General features: G+C 38.2%; 1 protein-coding gene across 2 annotated transcripts; it reads left to right on the top strand.

Annotated features, from left to right (window-relative positions):
* Nucleotides 1-16,614: 16,614 nt before the first annotated feature.
* LOC112197850 (BTB/POZ domain-containing protein At1g67900) lies at nucleotides 16,615-20,723 on the top strand. Of its 2 annotated transcripts, XM_024338746.2 has the most exons (5): nucleotides 16,615-17,361; nucleotides 17,885-18,020; nucleotides 18,131-18,200; nucleotides 18,293-19,567; nucleotides 20,037-20,723. In XM_024338746.2, exons 2-5 carry the CDS (start codon nucleotides 17,962-17,964, stop codon nucleotides 20,526-20,528), a joined length of 1,896 nt encoding a protein of 631 aa, XP_024194514.1. In that variant the 5' UTR covers nucleotides 16,615-17,361; nucleotides 17,885-17,961; the 3' UTR covers nucleotides 20,529-20,723. The 2 variants fall into 2 exon arrangements, with proteins under 2 accessions (XP_024194514.1, XP_024194513.1); XM_024338745.2 differs by having other exon boundaries at nucleotides 16,616-18,020.
* The last annotated feature ends 215 nt before the right edge of the window (nucleotides 20,724-20,938 follow it).

The following is a 20,938-nucleotide window of genomic DNA, read 5'->3' as shown; positions in this document are numbered from 1 at the left end:
AACACACACACACACATATATATATAACATATCCAAAATGTTGAAATATATTTTAGGGCTATAATTTAGCCTTGACGGGTTAGAGACGATTGATGTCAGATCAATGAATAGTACAGAATTCATGGCTAAAATTTAACCCCAGGGCTATTTTTAGCCCTTTGGGTTGGAGATGGCCTTAGAAAGCTACAATGACCCACATTTGGGGTCAGCTTGACCAATGCCAGTTGCTGACGTCATATAGCTGTTGGGTTTTTTTTTATTTTAACATATGGTTTAAAAAAATTTACACTATAAATACATATTACCTCAACCTTATTTTTCACATAATTCTTCTACTACCATGTGTCATATTTTCAATATTTATTTTATTCATGACCTATGCCACATATATGAAATCGTATAAGAAACTACAACATTGCTTGTAAAGCAACACATGGAATTTGAAAAGTACAATCGAAAAAATATTTTTATCATAAAAATGATTTCAATTACTATAAGTAAGAATCTGATAAAAAATAAGAACATATATATATACAGATCCTATCCCGAGCGAGGCCTCACTTTGAAATTAAAGTGCAAGGTTGGAGTTTAGGGTCACTTTTCGGTCTCATATCCACATCTCGACCGTTCAGCTTTTAGGTACTAATGTATAAATCATCTCTGCAAAATTTCAGCCAAATTGATGGTCGTTAAGACATTAATAGCTGCCTTAAAGCTATTACGGATTTACGGTTCAGGTTGGACAGATTCAATTCGTCCATTGGTTTAAGCGAATTAGATACCTTAAAAATCATTAATTTGGCTGAAATCTTGCATAGATGATCTATACACTTTGCATTGTAATACATTAATCTCAGTTCTTAACACGAATCACATATTAAGAAAAAACTCATTAGATACATCATTGGCTATACATGATATGTTTTGAGATTGCTCATTGCTGTTAGTTTTGCCTTGTATCAGACTTTTATAGGTGTAAGATGAATGAACTTTATCTGTTTTCCGATACATATTCTTGTTAGGCCCAGGCTCTGATACATGCCTCCACAACCTCTAGGGAGGAAACATCTTGGTTGAGACCATAAGGCCATGGCCCAACAAAGCTGAGCCCAAAGTCCTCTAGGTTGATGTTCACATATTTATGGGCAGCCTTATTGTTTGTCTTGGCCCATTATTGTAAAGGCAACCAAATGTCAATCCTTGGGCTTTCTCCTCAATTTCGCTTCCACACCAACCACCTCCACCAATATCTCGTACATGCCTAGCAAAGGTTTCACAGCAAGGAGACATTTCTACCGGAAGCCACAAAAGAATTTCATCGTTTTCGGTTGTGCCTCGAACTCCACATCTCGTCGATAAGGACTTCTCGTTTACCCATCAAATGTTTTGTTTTTTTTTTTCGTCAAACAACAGAAAATGTCATTAATAGAACAAATTGCAAAGAGGCCCAACAAGGCCTCCCAAGAGGAACTACAACAAACAACAAGGCCCAAGAGGCCCAGACCAACAAGTTCTTTCCTCTGCAAACAACGACCTGCAACTGTTGACAGGGACCAAAAAAAAAAAACCACTGTACCACAGTAAAGTAGCCAGCAGCAAAATCGAACCAAATCGAACGAGTGGAGACGAGACCCATGCCAATTTCGATGTACCCAGCCACCAGATTTTCAGAGATTAGTACAAACACCACCTCCACCATATCGAACAGAGTCTGCCAAGAAGAGAACCGACGAGACCAAGATAACAACTGCCTTCGATGTTTTCATAGTTTTGTTTTTATTTTTTATTCTCTTGTAATAACTCTTTAGATGATTTCATTTTGAGTTCTTGATCTTTTATTTAAAATATCATTTTAGACACTTCATATTTCGGTGAGGCTCTTTGACACTAAAAGAGCCCCTCCATTTATAATGGAAGAGATAGAGAGGGGATTTCCCAATTCTTGCAGTTTTAGCGGATCCCAAAATTTAATAGTTCAACCACTAAATAATACGAAAAACAACAAAAGCAAGGTCTCTTGCATGTCAAGAAGATATAAAGCACCACTACGTACGCAATGCCGGACCACGTATCCAATATACAAAACAATCTCTCCTTCAACAGAACAGAGAAGAGAATGAATGCCAAGGTATATTACAAAAGATCTATACGACACATATCACAGTGAATGATGGAAGTTGGTTAATACGTGACCGTCGTAGACAAAGGAGGCAGGGTTGCACGGGTGCAATCAAACCGATATGGGTGTAGATAGAGGTTTGTCATTGTTCCCTTACCAACTGGCCGCCTGGCTCCTACTGAAAGCTATGGTCGAGGGAGAGAGAGCTTGTATTTGGCTAACAAATTAAGATAGCTAGATAATGTGCATGCATATATGTGTTCTTAGTTGGGTCTCTCTGTCTGCTCAGTTTTCCTGACAATAGTTTTACATCACTTATATGCATACAAGAAACATATATTTAAGGCTGATGGGGCTAAGTGTTGTCACCCACTTATCTGGGCATCTACAGCGTTTCTTTACTGTGTCATGGAGCCACTTATCTGTTATCTGTCATGCATGTAATTCTCTCTGATCAATCTGCTTCTGCTTCACCACTCGTCCCCTTCCTCTTGTTGCCTTGTGTTTAGTATCGGATTCATAATACGATTGAATTTGTTGTTTCTTGATTAATGGGAAAAAGTAATGTTTGGTTTAGGATGAACAAACAGCTTTTTGTATTAATCGTCAGGTGCTAACGATTAATGGTGCAGATTAGCTAAGTTTTTATGGTTATTTTAGGTTTCGGTGATTGTCTAAGCCAATTGAGTTTGATGATTTTTCCAACAAAGCATTTGATCAATCTAAGTTCCAAAAAGTTTTGGATTCAAATTTTTTACACATTTTAATTTCTTTGTAGATAGCATCTAAAGTTCTAATGAGGACCTTAAAAATGAAGACTTCATGAGAACTTTCTAATCAATGGTTGTGAGTCCTACTTTTCAATTATATTCCGGTTAATAAACTGTTAGATGTTTATGTGTGTATGAGTAAATCACTTCTGAAAATTTTCTTCACTAATAGTTAAGGTACAGAATGATCAAATTAATTAACGAAGCAAATTTATCAAATCTGAACCTTTCTTGTTCATAAATAATAAATCATGATTATAAATATTTTAACAATTTTCAATTTGGTTGAAAATTTACAGAAATAATCTAAATATCTAAAGGTTAATTTGTCAAAATGTGATTGAAAAGTGAGTCTCATTTGACCTAATATATACTCTCTTACTGCATCTACATGCTATGTCTTTAGCTGGGTTAATTAAGCACTAATGTCTCCCACTGTGTGTGTGTGTATATAGGGCCATCCCACTAAGAAATTCATTTTTTTTGGTCATTTTAAGGGATTCTTTGTGGGACTCACTTTTCGATTACATATCGGCATCTCGACCGTTGTCTTAGGACTCAATGAATAGATCACTTTTGAAAATTTTCAGCCAAATTGGTGACTGTTAAGGTGTAGAACTAAAGTAAATTAATGGACAAACCAAATCTGTCAAACATGAACCGTTGATGTTTAAAATTATAAATCACAGTTTTGAATTTTGATTGCCTTAATGATTATCTTTGGCTGAAAATTTTTAGAATTGATCTATTTATATAGACCTAACAACTGAACGGTGGAGATGTTGATAAGTGATCGAAAAATGGTCAAACAATCAATCCCTTAAAATGACCCAAAAAAAAAAAAATTCCCTCACTAACGCCATGATATATATATATATATATATATATATATATATATATCAGATCCTATCCAGAGCGAGGCATCGCTTTGAAATTTCAGAGCGAGGTTAGGGTTTAGGGTCACTTTTCGGTCGCATATCCGCATCTCAACCGTTCAGTTTCTAGGTATTAATGTATAGATCATCTCTGCAAAATTTCAACGAAATTGATGGTCTTTAAGGTATCTAACTCGCTTAAACCAATGGACGAACTGAATCTGTCCAACCTGAACCGTACTAGCTTTAAGGCAGTTATCAATGCCTTAATGACCATCAATTTGGCTGAAATTTTGTAGCGATGCCTCGCTCTGGATAAGATCTGTATATATATATATATATATAACAATTTCATCTTTCTGTTACCTATACCAAAGTTTATTATCTACTTCAATGGTGAAACAGAGAAATTGAATCAACCCCAAACTGAAGTTACTAGATCACCTTTGAGTACATGGAAGTGTGGATCACTTTATTACGGTATACACTCGTTGCAAAAACTTGCCCGTACGCAAGGCGGTCCAATAGAATTCATCAACCACATCATCCTTGGCTGACCTAATAATTAATCACTACTACGATCTGTATATGTAACTTTGGCCACAAGTTCCGCTGCCAACAATGATATCATATAACTTGCTGAAAAGGCTAACCCTAAACCTTATATCAAAGAAACTAAGAAGTAAGAAAGAGAGAAAGGAAAACTACTCATATCATCAATGTACAGCACCTAAAGTCGATCTCATCAACCTCAATTAACAGTGGTACTCCAAACCCTTTTAATGCTTTCTTTCTTTGATTCTTTTCTTTTCCTTCTCTCAACTCCATCTCAAAGTTGACCTAGACTTGCTCTGGTGCTCATTGCTATATATGGGGCCTGAATGATTACCATTATCGATTTTTATTCTGGTATATGCTTTGTTCTTAATATTATATGCCAGTAGGCAATAGCTGGCCCATAGGATTAGAATTTAGAACATCTTATTCTATAGCAACCTTAGTGCTTAAAACTTAAAAAAGCAGTTGTTTTCAAAACCCAGCTGCCAACTTCAAAACGCCCCCTTTTGATCAATTTTTTATTTTTGGCCGATTTCGCTTTTGGACATTATCAAGAGAAATATCGTTACCCATGAATGATGAAATAATTGATGAACTTTCGATACAAAAGTGAAGGAGAAGTTTTATTTGACACGTATCGTTGAGATCATTATGAATATCTGAGTTGCTTATCTTAACTGATCCCAAAACAGAGAAAGGAATTGTTATTGCTTCGTCAAGATTATGTTAATCTATAACACCTTTGATAAAGTTGATATTAATAATCCATACCAGCTTGACTGGCGTTTTCTTTTCATTTCTTTTCTTTTCACCCGTTGAAAAGCATATGCAAAATTAGGGTTGTGGAAATAGGGAGTGTGCACCTTCAGTTTATACTATATATTGTGCAATTTCTCGAAGGCATAACAAGATTTCCCCTCAGCCTCCACTTTAGGCTTCGCAATCTTTTCTTTTTCTTTGACAATTTAACACGTTTTCATGCAAGATAAGCCATGTAATTATATCGGTTTGGAGATCGATGTCTAACAAAAAAAAAGAGGTGTGTTGACCGATAGCATATGATAGAAATATATCAATAAATAGTCGTTTCACTGAACACCTATTGTTGTTGCTCAGTTTCCGGTTTCATAAACTTTCCGGTATGCTTATGATTGAATAATTGCCCAAGCTTTAGAAAACCTCAACTGAATTTGCCCAAAAAACAAAAGAACCTAAGTTTAGGTAAGACTAAAGATTAGAGCAATGATAATGCACCTAGTGCCTATAGCTCCGACTTCAATATATAAATTTTAAACTAAACAGCATATCATATCAAGATTTCACCATGCCTAAACGGGAAGGTACAAGATCAAGACAAAGATCGGGAATGAACCAAACATGGAATGAGGGAAATAAGACAAATCTCCAAGTACTTTTCTACCCTGCTCCTCAGCTCCCGTATAAATGAGAATCAGCTTTGTGAAAAGAAGAAAAGGAAAAGAAATTATTCGCCTCTGATCAAATCAATGAACAAAGACATATTTGTCTTGGTATCTATTCAAGTGGAAAAAATGAGACTATGCCCAAAAGAAACGATCTTTTCTCGAGTCTGTGAGTGAATTTAAAGCCACCAAACAGCAAAAGGGAAATGGTATATGATGATGTATATCTTTCATGTCAATTGTCAAAGCAATTCCTAGAAAAAGCATGCTTAATTATGATAATTCGATTAGTACTAATCATCATCATCATGCATATAAACAGAAGCTTGTTACCTTTGATTACAGTCAATAATATGATAAAGCTTTACTGAAACACATTTGTCATTTCAATACTCATCCTGCCGAAAACATGCGTTGCACGCGATTATTTGTCTTTGACAAATGGAGGAGGGTGGGTATCTTGGGGAAGCGAGATGTTCCCTTAATCATTTTAGGTTTACCAACTAAAATTTGTGATCTTGAACCTCTTGATCTATTTGACTAATTGCCCCTTGGACCTATCCATTACTTGTTTGCTGTTAACCTACCTAATCCTGAAAATCATAGACCAAACTATTGTATGGTATCTGGAAGCTTAGAGAAATATGCATGCATTTGAGAGAAGTGTAAGGAACTTCTTTGTCACAAAAAAAAAAAAAAAAGAAGAAGAAGAAGAAGGAAAAAAGAATATTTAGAGAAAAATGATATGAAAAGAGAAAAAAAATATTGACAAAGAAAAATGTAATCTTCACCGCAAACTCGCGAAAAGTTGAACATATCAGTGCAAATGTCACATCCTTAATCGAGCAACGACCCCATATACTAGCACGACGAAGCTCAAAGAAATATTAAGCATCTTCTCTACGCAAAAATCATAAATGAAATTGTGTCTATAATCACTAAATATGATTCTTAATATATAAAAATCAAAATATCTATCAAAATCAAAAGTTTGTTGCCATATATGATATATCTGTGATTATTAATAGAAATTTATCAGGGACTTGTTTAAGGAAAACTGAAATTGGGAGAGAATTGAGTCGTGTTTTCATTAATAATAGGGGTCTCTTTATATAGAGGATTACAAGACATAGAATCAGAGTTGTACAGGGAAACGTAATATTACATTGATTGGATGTCTCCAAGATCCTCCGATATTATCTCTAATTTTAACCCTATTACCACTAGGTTAAGTAACCTAGAGTTTGGGCCAGACAGATATTCTAGATTTACTTGAACACTCCCCCTTGTGTCGCCCAAACGTGGTGCTCCTCTCGTTGCCTCATTAAAAACCTTGCCGAGTAACAAAAACCCAGTGGGACAAAAATAACCTCGGTCGAAAGGGAAAAATAGCTCAACACACCCTTCATTTTTGGAGACCATACATGTAGACACATCCCCTTGATGACATGAATTTAGGCAATGACTTAGTGAGAAAGTCTGCCACACTATCCTCAGATCGAACTTAGTTCACTTTGATCTTAAGGAGAGTCTGTTGTTGCTGATTATGCTTGGTGTTGTCACTTTTGATGTAGTCTTGCTTCATTTGTTCAAAACAATCAGCATTATCCTAAATGCTCGTAGGCTTACATGTGGTAGACTTCAAACCACAATTGTTCGAACATGCGGAATTATGGATCCAATCCATATACATTCACAAATTGCTTCGTGAAGAGCAATAATCTCTACATGGTTCGAAGAAGTAGAGACTAGGTTCTATTCTATAGACCTCTAAGATATCGCGGTCTTACTCATGGTGAACATTTAACCAGTTTGGGAATGACCTTTGTGTGGGTCAGAGAGATACCCAACATCAGCAAAACCTTCCAAAACACATGTCGTTTTGGGATGAGGATAGAGGACGTAGGCCAGTGTTGGCGGCATTCCTGGTGTGTGATGGGTTCGAATCCATCGTCTCTCTGGAGGGATAGAACAAGCTCATATCAATCATACATCTCAAGTATCAAAATATATCTTTTACACCAATCCAATGACGTCGTGTTGTCACAGAGCTATACCTTAGCTAACAAGTTCACTGCAAATGAAATGTCTGGTCTTGTGCATTGAGCTAACTACAATAATGCGCCTATTGTACTTAAGCAAGGCACTTCTGCTTCTACCACATATTTGTCATCATACTTTAGATGAAGAGAATCATTTTCAGGATCAAGACTATAGACGATCATAGGGGTGTTTGAAGGTTTGACCTTGTCAAAAATGCCTAAGCATCTATCAACACGATGCTCAAGTTCCAAACTGAGACACAATCGTGTTCTCCCAAAATCCTTCATCTCAAACTCAGATTTCAAGTGTTCAGCGGTTTTCCTTAACTCTTTAAGGGCTTCTAATGAAGATCATGTCCAACATGAACCGTGATAGAATCTGAAACTAGTTATGGAACAGAGCGGGCATATCCCTTCTCAATCAAGTAGTCACTTTAGTGAGTGTTTCAACCTTATTGCAAATGCGCTCCGTGGTCTAGAGCCACTTGACTTGGGTAAATGAAGTTCACCATGAACCTTCAAGTATATTAAGTATTTAGATCCCCATAGAGATACGTAGTGACCACATTTGTAAGCTGCATGTTCAGTTATTCGGAAAGTACCAAACTAACAGGGTAGTGGAGTGCAATGACATTGATTACCAGAGAATATATCTCATCGTAGTCAATTTCAGGGCGTTTTGTGAGAAGCCTTGTGCCATAAGGCGAGATTACTATATCTTTTTCTCATCACGCTTTCTAACGAAGACCCATTAGTCAATAGGTTTTATGTTAGGAGGTGTTGGCATCACTAGCTCGAAAACTTTTCTCGTCGTTAGAGGATCCAACTTAACTTGGATTGCATCTTTCCATTTAGGCCAAATCTCTCTACATTGGCATTCATTCATCAATGGAGCGTGGTTCGATATCATCGGACTCAACAAACTCATGCGAGACGAAATGCGCGATTACATCATCAATTATGATGGAGTTTTTATCCCACATCTCATATACACTAGTGCAATTTTCATAGAGCTATATATTCTCAAGAATAGGTTCTGGCGTCGAGGCGTCCCCCAATGATAACCATAATCCGGAAGAATCGCATGAGACAGATTTTGAGTGTTGATGATCAAAGGATCGGAATGTGCCAAAGTATCTTTCGAACCTACGGGCCTCCCACCCATCCTACCTAGGGCCATGACCTATAACGCCAAAGTGTCACTCTCTTTGGCATTGGCTCCATGCCTACCTCTGTGTAGGGTGGGGCTACGTCTTCTTGTACGAACGTCCTTCCTTGCAGGCATATTTGCAGCAGATATGTGTGATCTCGTCACTTTAACAGGGATCGAGATGAGACATAGTGGGGACAGACCACGACAATTCCTGTCGTTCCTAGTGAACATTCATGTTCTTATCTCCCCATAACGACGGGAAGAATGTCTCATCAAAGTGACAACCCGCAAATATAACGGTAAAGAGATCCCCTTGCAAGGGCATTAAGTGGCGGACGATTGTTGGAGTCTCAAATCCAACGTAGTTGCCCATTAGTCTATAAGGACCTATCATAGTGTGCTATGGTGGCGCAATTGGCACATAAATGGCTCACTCAAATGTGCGTAAGTACGAAATACTTGTACCCAGTCACTAGCTGTAATGCAAAGATACATTGAGTGGCAGTAGGTCGTAGACAAATTAGCATAACTGCATGAGATATTGCATCACCCCAAGCGGATATAAGGAGATTGCTGCGCATTACCAATGTCCTAACTACCATCGTAGTCGTTTCCATACCATTTGGGTATGTACATAGGAATATGATGTCCTACATCAGTCCCATCGCAATAACCATCGAAAGTCTTTCGATGTAAACACTCTAGTATTCTCAAATCTAATTGATTGAATAGGATGATTCGAGGAGTGAGCCCGTTGTCATGTGATATTTTCTAGGAGTGTAGTATAAGCAGCATTATAAGTGGACAATGGCACAACAAGTGAACAACATGTTTGCTTATCACCCAACATCATGAGATATTTAAACGTCCGCAAGTTGGTTGAATTAGTCCATAGAATCTCCATGGATTCTATGTAAGAACAGAATTCGTATTTCATATCATTTGCATAGGACGGTCTCAGTCTTAATTTTCCTAAGGAACAGGCTTTGTAAAACGAGCGAGAGGCTTTAGAAGCAACCAATGAGGATTTTGGTTGGCCTAAGTGTCTGAAACGCTATTTGAAGCAAAGTTGGTGATTGCAACATCACCTAGGGCGTCATCACCATGATGTACACTATCCATGGCATCATGGATAAGGATTGTGCCAGCCTTAGGCTGGTGGTGGACTGCGGCGGCGGTTACACTTAGTTCAGGAATGAACTTTTGATTCATGCTTCGTTTCGCTCGAAAGAAATGATGTCCATGTGAAGTCTTTAGTAGACGGATCATCATATCATGACCAGAATGACCTATCCTGTCGTGACAAAGCCAATATGTGTCTAAATCCAAGAGGCATTCTCTCATAACTTTATTGGATTTAATAGCTCGAATAGTGACATAGAGTCCACTAGAGAGACACATAAACTTCTCTAAGATGCGCCTTTGTTCGCAATCGTTAGAGGTATTGCAAAGGAACTCATTTATGTTCTCTGCATGCATTTTCGCATGGTATCCGTTGGCTATTCATAAGGTGCGATTTTTCCTAGGAGCGCAGAGAGTTTCAAGGTGCCATTTGGCAATGGGAGCTTGGGCTATTCCATGTCCTTGAATTAATACTGATGACCCAGACATCGTAGTCACAAAGTAATATGCTCAGAATCAAAATAGATTCATAAAGAACTCGAAGTTTTATTCATAAGCCAACGGAGTACATCATTATCTCTTAACCATTAGGAGAATCTAATCCAAATGCTAGCTAATGCAAAACAAAGGTAGTCTTTTGACTTCTTTCGGTAACTCCAAAGTAAATATGACCAGGTGAGTAGAGAGATGTCGGTGGAGCAAAGCTCGCTTAAGTACCACTTTTCTCAAAACCTTCCTAGATATCATACTGATTTTGGATGAGCCTATGTGAAGAAAAACTAAACCAATGGCATTTACTACAAAGTATATGGCAATTGCGTTTTACATCTCTTGGAAAAATAAAGACTTTAACAGAATTGACTATATATTGATCTCAGCTAGATTTGTGGTCTTCAACCCTTCACTCTAGATCATCTTCTTGATAATCTTGTTCCACATAGTGAGCTTCTCTTGCTTCACATTATGCTTTGTAGGCGGTGACAATTTCTTCACGAGCTCTACAAATGTGTGCCCAATGACCGGATACTCCACATCGAGAACATACATCTCTTTGCTCAAACTCCATTGATTGAGGCGCTTTGAAAGCGTCATTTAGATGGCTCTTAGTGTTGGTGACGCCACCAACATGGCCAGAGGCGTTACCTCCCTCTCTCTTTCCATGTTGACCTCTTCGGTTTCGTGTTCACCTATTTTGGCGGTTACCTTCACAAATAGAGCAATTATATGGGCCAGAACATCCAGAAGTATCCCTAAGATTAGGGTTTCGCTCTTGGTGCCCTCTATTAGGGGTGCGACTATAATTGGATTCCGGAATATGCTCAGTTTCCACCTATCTCTAATTATAGTTCTTCACAAGGATGTTGTCATACTTTTTAGCGACATTCATAACTCCAATGAGCTCATGAAACCTTGTGATCCGTCCTACAGTAACATTGATTCGATAGTTCTTAGCAACCATCAATGCAGAGATAGAGAATATAGAGATAATCTTCTCAATCAACATCACATCAGTGATCTCTTTACTACAGAATTCCATTAAGGATTTAATGCGAAGTGCTTTCGAGTTGTAGTCAAGAACTGACTTGAAATCATAGGATCAGAGGCTATGTCATCTCACTTTTAGGTCAGGAAGTAGGGAGTAACGAACTTTGCCAAATCTTTCTTCGAGTGAGACCCATAGCCTTCTGGGGTCTTCTTTATTCATATACTCGTACTTGCGCAAATCATCCATATGATGAGTCATTAAGATGATGGCTTTCACCTTATTTGCCTCTAAGGCTGCTCTATTTGCTTCCAAAGCTTGAGCTTGCTCAACAGTTAGCACTTTCGAGAATTGTATCCAGGATTCCATCGGCCTTGAGATGCTGGTGGATATCACGAACCCACCTGTGATATCTAGAGCCAGTTGTTCCTAATGGAGCAAAGTCCAATTTGTTCAAATTACTCATCCTGAAAGAGAACAAGAAAAAAGGTTAGTTTCAGAAAGGAAAAAGCTACCACAAAAACATATAAAATTTCTGAGCATAATCGCTCCCAAGAAATTAGGAATTTCTGAACGTAATCGCTTCCAAGAAATTCAATTCCAAGAGGTATTGGACTAGATCGAAACAATGACGTAAGTGGTTGATCATAAATTCTCTACAAACTCTAAGTTTGGAGATCTCAACAAGCTCCAAGCTTGGAGTGAGCACGAACCCCCACAGTTCGGCTTAATTAGGTCTGCCATATGATGAAGAAAAGAGGGTAGAAGAAAGGAGTTTGCAAGTCCCCAAGAAAAAGAAGTGAAATTGAAAAAAACTCAAAAACATGAACTTTTAGTATAACATACCTCTTAGGGTTGCAATGTGCCTTTGATCCTTGCTACAGGATTGTAGACGAGCTTTCGATCCTTGGTCGGGATTGCAGAAGCTGCTTCAATCTTGATTCTGTGCAGTAGAACTTCAATCTTGGTTACGGGATTGCAGAGGCTGGTTCAATCCTGGTTACGTACAATTGAACTTCAATCCTGGTTACGGGATTGCAGAAGTTGCTTCAATCCTGGTTGTCGCAAATTGTGTGCGGAGCTGCTACCGAGGGTTGAGGGGCCGAGGAGGGGTCCTTGACGCACAGGGGCAGCGAGGGTGCACAGGCGGTGGCGAGGCTTGCACGAGCTACAGGCAATGGAGGTGTCGGCGGTGGCTAGGGTTTTTGCGTTTTGGTTTTAAGGCTTCCAGGGTTAGGGCTTCGTGCTGATAACGTGTTTAAGGAAAACTGAAATTGGGAGAGAATTGAGTTGTGTTTTCATTGATAATAGGGGGCTCTTTATATAGAGAATTACAAAGCATAGAATCAGAGTTGTATAAGGATTCATAATATTACATTGATTGGATATCTCCAACATCCTCCGATATTACCACTAATTTTAGGCCAGACACATATTCTAGATTTACTTGAACATGACTAAATTTTTCTGTTGGTTAAAATTATTCCTACATTTATTTGATTTTAGATAGCTATACTAAATAATTTTTTATTTTGTTGTTTCGGTAATAAAATTAAATGAATTGATAAGAGACAACGGCAAAAAGAAAATGTTAATAAGATTCATTGGCATTCTAACTTTTCAGACCCGCTTAGTTGATGTACTAGATTATCCGACAGAGAGCTCAAACCAAATCATACTTAATTTTTGCCCTTTTGACCTAATGTGGCAAATAGGCCTTGGGGTATGAAACAAAGAGAAAATGCTTAAGAAAAGCATTTTCAGCCTAAACTCGATCTCAATCAAAGAGTTGGATGGAGGCTTTCCAAAACAACGTGATGACATGCAGTGCAGGCCAACAAGAAGAGCACTCTTACTCTTAGTGATGACATTAAAACAGAATCTGCTATTTGTACGTACGAAAATGGGATAATTGTAGCAGGCTTTGCTGTGCTTATTGGTAGCCAGGTGGGATCCCTCAGATGCTTAATTGTTCAAGTTTGGAATTTAGTCTTTTCTGGTTTATTTCATGTTTGGTCCTCTGTCGGACAGAAATAGTTACGAAAAACAATACCAACTTGGGGAAGATTGTTATAATTAACGTGATCATATTATATGACAAAATTACAATCAACGTACTGTTACATATAACAGATTGGCATGATATGAACATACAAAATTAATTATTAAGCATGATATATGCAGTGATTAGTACAGTTTCCTCTGTTCATTTATTTACCAGCTAAAAAAGATATAGAAAAAAAGAGATTATATATGCTGGATCGAGACTGCAGTATCATCAAGCACCTTTATGGCTTCCATAGTATCTCATCAGAGAGAAAGAGAGATATGGTAGAAAAATTCCTAACGGAATAACCCTTTTACCAGCGGGAGGAAAAGTACTGCTAACCCTAGCATAAGTTTAGAGATAGAAACATACTTGTGTACAATAGGTGATGATTAAAAAAGAGTTTATTGAGAATATCGATCCCCAATAATCACTGTGATTCATATTAGGCAGAGGAAACATCAAATTAATATCGCATGACTTTAGTAATCACTGTCTCGATATGTCTCTGCTTACATGATTATTCTGATTTATTCTCTTTGGGGATTCAAATTTTGTAGTTATGTGTATATACACATCCACAGTTGCATAGTGCACTGTCTGAGCCACATAAACGATTCCGATGCTTAGCTTGTTGTGTTATGTGTTCGAGATCGATGCTTGCTTGTTATGAATTGTAACATTCACATTTATATGTACCGGCTATTCACTGACGACCGAAATCCCTTTCAGCTTTTTCCAATGTGGGATTGTGGTGCCCCCCTTTCCCCTCTCTATTCCCTCATCAAATTCGTACCCTAGCTAGCTTGGAATTTCATAGCAGGATCTCTATGCATCCAATTTTGTGGGCTCCTTGTGTTTCTTAAGAATATCTAGCTTTAACTAAAATTTATAACCTTACAACATACTTGACCCTCCCGGTGGAAATAGTGGCAAAGTCCTTTTTTTTGTTTTGTGCGAGGCTAAAATACAAAATAAAACATAAATATAGAGTTGTGAAGTTTTACTATACACATGCGTAACATACAAACGGAATCTGATAATGTGTAATCATAAGTAGCATTAATCTCTCATCACTAACCGTCAGATTTCTATATGTAATACATGTGTGTATAATAGAATTTTTGTATTTGCAAGTAAAACGAAATGAAGAAGCCATGGCGCCGGTCTAATTGGCTTTACCTCTGTCCGGTCTTGCTCGACAATGTTATTCGATCACACTATGCATGGGGCCAAGGTCTAGTATGGCTAAAACTAAGAATTCGTTTGAGATTGCTGTGACTTTTTTAAAAAATCTGTTGCTGTTGTGTTGTGAGAATAATCAGCTGTGAATTAAAACAGTTTTTTGTATTTGGTAAACAATACTTTTAAAAGTGCTATCAGTCTAAAAAAACAACTTCATAGCGTATTTTGATCGAAAACAGCTTTTAAAAGTAATATTTGAGTTGAATCTAAAATCTGTTGTCACTAATCTATAATTTTCAATGAGAACTACTTTTTTTTTTTTTGAGAAGAAATGAGAACTACTTTTTATTTACTTATCAAACATTATAAAACTTAAAATTTTAGATAAAAACTGATTTTTTTTTAGAAGTAAGCAATTCCAAACCGCCTAAGCTTTTTTGGATTTGGTATGAAAACTGTAAAGGACTCAATTATCTGGGCTGTCACGGTGGGGTCGTTTGGGGTCCCAAACTGTCGGTTGGCCACCCCGTTGGGCAGCACGGTGAGGACCATTACGGCAATAATATTATTTGTGGAACTGTTTGATTCACCCTCTCTCCTCTCTCTCGATCACCTTGTAGGGTGGACATCAGCTTTTCCACGCCAAATATACGCCTCTCTTTCTTTCTTTTTGTTCGACACCACTCGATTTCTTCCCACAGCTTACCCTCGGCTACTCGTAGAATATCAGACTTGCCTGCATAGTTAGCCCAAGTTGTGTGGACGGGTTAGAAGATGAGTTCAGATTAGAATGGGTTCCAATCACAAGTTGTGACGATAGAGTCGGTAAGTTAATTAGAATTAGGATAGATGGCATGTTGTATATATTTCTAACAACGACAAAAAAAAAATTAGATTAAACAAACACAATGCCTAAAACATATATAGGTAGGAAACCAGAAGGTGAAAGCCCCAAATATCTAACCGGCCAAATTGCCAATTGCCTAGATTTGAGGTAAATGAATTGAAAACCAGTGAGGCATCGATCGAGCCAAGACAAGCTTAAGTTCTTATGTGGAGGACATTGATCGAGACTAAACATGTAACGGGTCTCATTCTCTGCCCGATTATGCCTGAATATGGTGCAGCACTTTGAGTAGACACTAGCAGCCCGTGTACATGTTCTTTCTTTTTCGATGGAAGTGTCCCTAACATACATACGTTTCATCAATTGCTTGCTTGTTTTCGTTTTCCCTTCCAAATGGATACTCGTGGTCTTCAACTACTTCTCATGCGCACCGTACCAGTTGAGACTTGCAAAGTTGCTAATTTTTTTTTTTCCAAAGGGTTCTGCAAGCTGGTAGACAACCATAAATGATTGTAGAAAACGCGATTTAGTGATATATGTGAACCCTAGCTCTTATTGAACTTTGTGGCTTCAACTTGCATCAGAATTCACAGATGAGGTGGGGTTATCTTGCTTCCCGGAAGTTGAAGATGTAGACATTCTGCCCTATTTTTCTTAACAAACCCAAGAAAACACACCTCATTTGATGTGAAACTTGACAAATACGAGACTTTTCACACTCACATAAATAGTTCGATTAATTCTAGTCATCTTCAATTTAGGTCTTAAGTCCCTTTTTAAAATTTTTTTTGTTTGTTTGTATTTGTATACTACAATATGGCGTCTACATTATTGTTGCTCAGTGCTCAGTTGCACTATATCATGCATTAAACTTGTATGATACGTATGAATAAGTATATATACGTATCCGTATCTAGAAAGTTAGAATCATAAGATATACTTTTACAAAATGTGGCCTGCATTGCTGCTTGTCAATGTTCAACTCATTGGCGTAACTATCATGCATCAAATTTATAAATATGAACAAAAAAAATATCCCAAAGCTGCAAATCGCATAAATAATCCGGTCTGCAATATGTGGAAGATGACCTTCAACTGCAATTATGCATTTCTAGCCCTGCATTTATCAAAGTTTAGGACCAAAAAAGCTTTCAGTTGCCCTCATTCTAACATCATTCATATGCATCTTGTCTTCACCATCACACCAATAGTATTCAAGGGCTTCAGTCATGGGCCAGATGCCATTACTACAAAAAGGGCTAGTCTCGATATTGCAGCGAATCACAAGGGACAGTTATGGCATTTGCTCATATGTATGATATGGTGGTGGTGGAGAATGGCTAAAAGCCTAAAAGGGCTTAAAGCCTCAAAAGCCTATCTCTTTGATAGTGATACACATATCCTATTCTTCCCCTATCCTTTACTTGTTTTGTATTCTTTCGGAATGTATATATACATCCATCTTTAGCTTCTTTTTCCTCTGATATTCAGTTTTGGAAATTAACAATGGCAATTCGATCATGATGTTGTGTATAAAATAGAGTTTGACAAAAAGAAAAATCAGGGGGCTTAAAATTGCAATAAAAAATGGAGTGGCAATGATGAGAAGGAAGGGCACAAGTGGGCTCTAGACAAGCACGTGGGAGTTGCCTTTTGATTTGCACGCTGGCATGTCCATACTACTCGCTAGAGAAGAAGGCCTCAATCCATTTTTCTTCTTCAAGTAACAGAGAAGGAAGGTTCGCAGTTCTTCACATTTTTCATTTTTCAGGGTCGACAATATTCGATTTTCCTGGCAGTTTATGTTTCTGGGTTTTAGTTTAAATTCAGGTTTTGATCTTAAAGAATCATCCTTTTTAGTGGTTTTGTTTACTTGGGTTTAGAGCAGCTTTAGCTGTTTAAGCTGGTGTTCTTTTTATTTGATTGACCTGGCTGGAGGACTTGGTTGGGATTGCAGTTACTTTGGGTTCTTTGTTTGCCTGTCCAAGTCACATGGGGTATAGAATTTGACTGATAGGACCTGGACTCTGGTGTTTTTGATCCTCTAAGTGTTTTTGTCATTTTGACTCTTTCTGATGTATAAATATATTCTATATATGAAACTCATTTAGTATCCCACCCTCCTTAACAAGAGCTCTTGGTTTTCCTTTGTTCTTGGATATCCTCTCTCATCCAAGAAAAATCTTCTTCCAATCTTTTCCCTTTTTATGTTGTGAAATTTCATTTTTCGGGGTTGAGCTCATTTTGGAACAACAATTCTAGAAGAACCCAACAAATTGGATTGTCCAATTCAATTATGTTAAGGAGAATCTGATGTGAAGAAAACTAAGGAATCAGTCATGAAGTTTATGAAACTTGGATCTAGGCCAGATACTTTCTACACTTCTGAGGCTATAAGGTAAGAGTACACCTGATTAAATATCTACTGCTTTTAAGATATGCTGTTGTCATTAATGAATTGAAGGTTGTTACCAAAAGTTGTTCCTACTCCTTTTCTGCACAATTCAGGTCAGTTTCTTCTGAAGTTTCAAGTGATCTCATAATTCAAGTTAAGGGAAGCAGATATTTGCTCCACAAGGTACACTGTATAAGTTCCTCACAAATTCCAATTGATTATTGCAGATGAATGTCTTCTTGAAATTAATTCATTCATTTTCACATGTCACACAGTTTCCACTTCTGTCAAAGTGTTTGAGGCTGCAGAGGCTCTGCTCTGAATATGCGGAAACCTCGCAACACCAGATAATCCAACTGCATGATTTTCCAAGTGGAGTTGAGGCATTCGAGCTCTGCGCAAAATTCTGCTATGGAATCACAATCACGCTCAGTGCCCACAACATTGTAGCTGCTCGCTGCGCCGCAGAGTACTTGCAGATGACTGAGGAAGTTGAGAAGGGAAACTTGATATATAAGCTTGAGGTCTTCTTCAACTCTTGCATACTTCATGGCTGGAGGGACTCAATTGCCACTCTGCAAAGCACCAAGGCCTTTCCTCTGTGGTCTGAGGACCTTGGAATCACAGGCAGATGTATAGACACAATTGCCTCCAAAGTCCTAACACACCCTTCAAAGGTTAGCTTGTCACATAGCTACTCCCGGAGGGGAAGAGACGACGTGTCCTGCAATGGTGCCGAGAGTCTGAGGCATGGCAAACCTGGAAACAAGGGGTGGTGGGCTGAGGATATTGCAGAATTGGGAATAGACCTTTTCTGGAGGACCATGATTGGTATTAAATCTGGTGGAAGAATACCCTCTAATCTCATAGGTGATGCATTGAAAATCTACGCAGCAAAATGGCTACCCAACATATCAAAAAATGAGTACAGCAAACAAGCAGCATCGACATCTGATTCGGATTCAGACTCGGGGAATGATTTGACTTCAAAGCATAGGCTGATCTTGGAGACAATTGTGAGCTTAGTTCCGGCTGAGAAAGGTGCTACTTCTAGCAGTTTCTTGCTCAAACTGTTGAAGGCAGCCAATATTCTCAATGCCTCTTCCTCTTCCAAAATGGAATTAGCTAGAAGAGTTGGGCTTCAATTAGAGGAGGCAACAGTTGGAGACTTGTTAATACCATCTGTACCATATGAAGCTAAGGGTACTCGCTACGATGTAGACATGGTTATGACCATTTTGGAGCAGTTCAAGTTACAAGGGCAGAGTCCCCCTACTAGTCCTCCAAGGTCCAAGCTTGGTAATTTCCAGAGGAGGAGGTCTAGGTCGGCTGAGAACATTGATTTCGAGTTTCAGGAGAGCCGAAGATCATCTTCAGCATCACATAGCTCAAAGCTGAAAGTGGCAAAGCTTGTGGATGTGTATCTTCAGGAAATTGGCAGGGATGTAAATTTGCCTCTGGCTAAGTTTCTTGCGATTGCTGAGGCATTACCAGAATTTGCCAGGGTTGATCATGATGACCTCTACAAAGCAATTGACATTTACCTAAAGGTAATTACAATTTACTACTTGGTTCTTAATTTTACCATCATTCCAATTTTCTTTGTGTTTATGTTTGGACTTCTGGGCATATTTCACCATCACAGTTTAGGATGTTCTTAAGGTAAATGACAGGATTAGCTTCTCAATTTTCCATTACTCAAGTGTCTAGGTTTCTGTGCAAAATTAGTTTCACCGTCACATTTTAGGTTGCGGGTCAGCATTACCAGTAGATAACCAACCATCTTGACCTTAAAATCACGTCACATTCATAATTTATTACTAACAGGATTAGGTTGACCCACCAATTATTTAGCAGGAATCAGTCCACAATTTGTTGATAACATTTTTGTGCATCCCCAGATTTACAATTTTGGATCAAACAAATTGTGATGGAATTTAGTCTGATTCTTGCTGATGTTGAGTGATGTAACTTTACATTTATTGATTAAAGTTGTTATATACTTAAACATCAAATCAGGCACATCCAGACCTGAACAAGAGTGAAAGGAAAAGGCTGTGTAGAATCCTAGACTGCAAAAAGCTGTCAATGGAGGCCTGCATGCATGCTGCACAAAATGAGCTACTTCCACTAAGAGTGGTGGTCCAAGTTCTCTTCTTCGAGCAAGCTAGAGCCGCCATGGCGGGCGGCAAAGTGACCGAGTTGCCGAGCAACATAAGGGCTCTGCTAGCTTCACATGACATTGACCCAACACGGCCTCCACCGCCCTTAAGTGCCTCTAGCATCATTCCTGCAGAGGATCAATGGAGCGTCTCGGGCCTTAAGTCACCCAAATCGAAGATGTCAACGCTACGAATGAAGCTAGAGGAAGACGATGATCTTGATGACAATGGGATTGGGAGAAGCTCAAGGCTTAAGGCTCTCTGCTTACTGCCTACAAGACCCAAAAGAATGCTCAGTAAGTTGTGGTCCATCAACAGAAGTAGCACTACTGCAAGTGAAAAGAACTGAGTGATTTTTGTTTAATTTTCAAGATGGGTATGGTCAAGTCCAAAGAGTAACCATATACTATGCTTCTTCTTCTTCTTCATATTTTCCTTGTAACTTACTAGGAACAAAGATTAAGAATCCCAATGTGCATTGTTCATGTAATGTCTTATAATAAGAAAGAAGATTTTCAGTGATCAAAATCTTTGGGTGAGAATATCTCTAGTAGTTGTAAATGACCAATGTGGGACCAATTTTGTGTCTTTGTCTACAAATCTGGAACACCAGTCCTTGTCTCTTTGCTGCAACTCATTGGATCCTCACCCTGCTAACCAGATTTTATTCTCGGGAGTGAGTTCATGTATCTGACATAATACACTTCTGCAGTACTGGAATTAAATCATTAATCAAATCAAAATTTGATTTCCCAGAAA

This window comes from Rosa chinensis, chromosome 4, assembly GCF_002994745.2.
Source record: "Rosa chinensis cultivar Old Blush chromosome 4, RchiOBHm-V2, whole genome shotgun sequence".
Classification (NCBI taxonomy): domain Eukaryota; kingdom Viridiplantae; phylum Streptophyta; class Magnoliopsida; order Rosales; family Rosaceae; genus Rosa; species Rosa chinensis.
This window is presented reverse-complemented; position numbering and strand designations above follow the sequence as displayed.

Bases quoted from the DNA above. Each gene is read 5' to 3' on its own strand.
- LOC112197850 (XM_024338746.2), top strand. From the start codon at position 17,962: ATGAAGTTTATGAAACTTGGATCTAGGCCAGATACTTTCTACACTTCT. The intron at 18,021-18,130 runs GTAAGAGTACAC...TGCACAATTCAG, and splicing joins TACACTTCTGAGGCTATAAG to GTCAGTTTCTTCTGAAGTTT. The intron at 19,568-20,036 runs GTAATTACAATT...ACATCAAATCAG, and splicing joins CAATTGACATTTACCTAAAG to GCACATCCAGACCTGAACAA.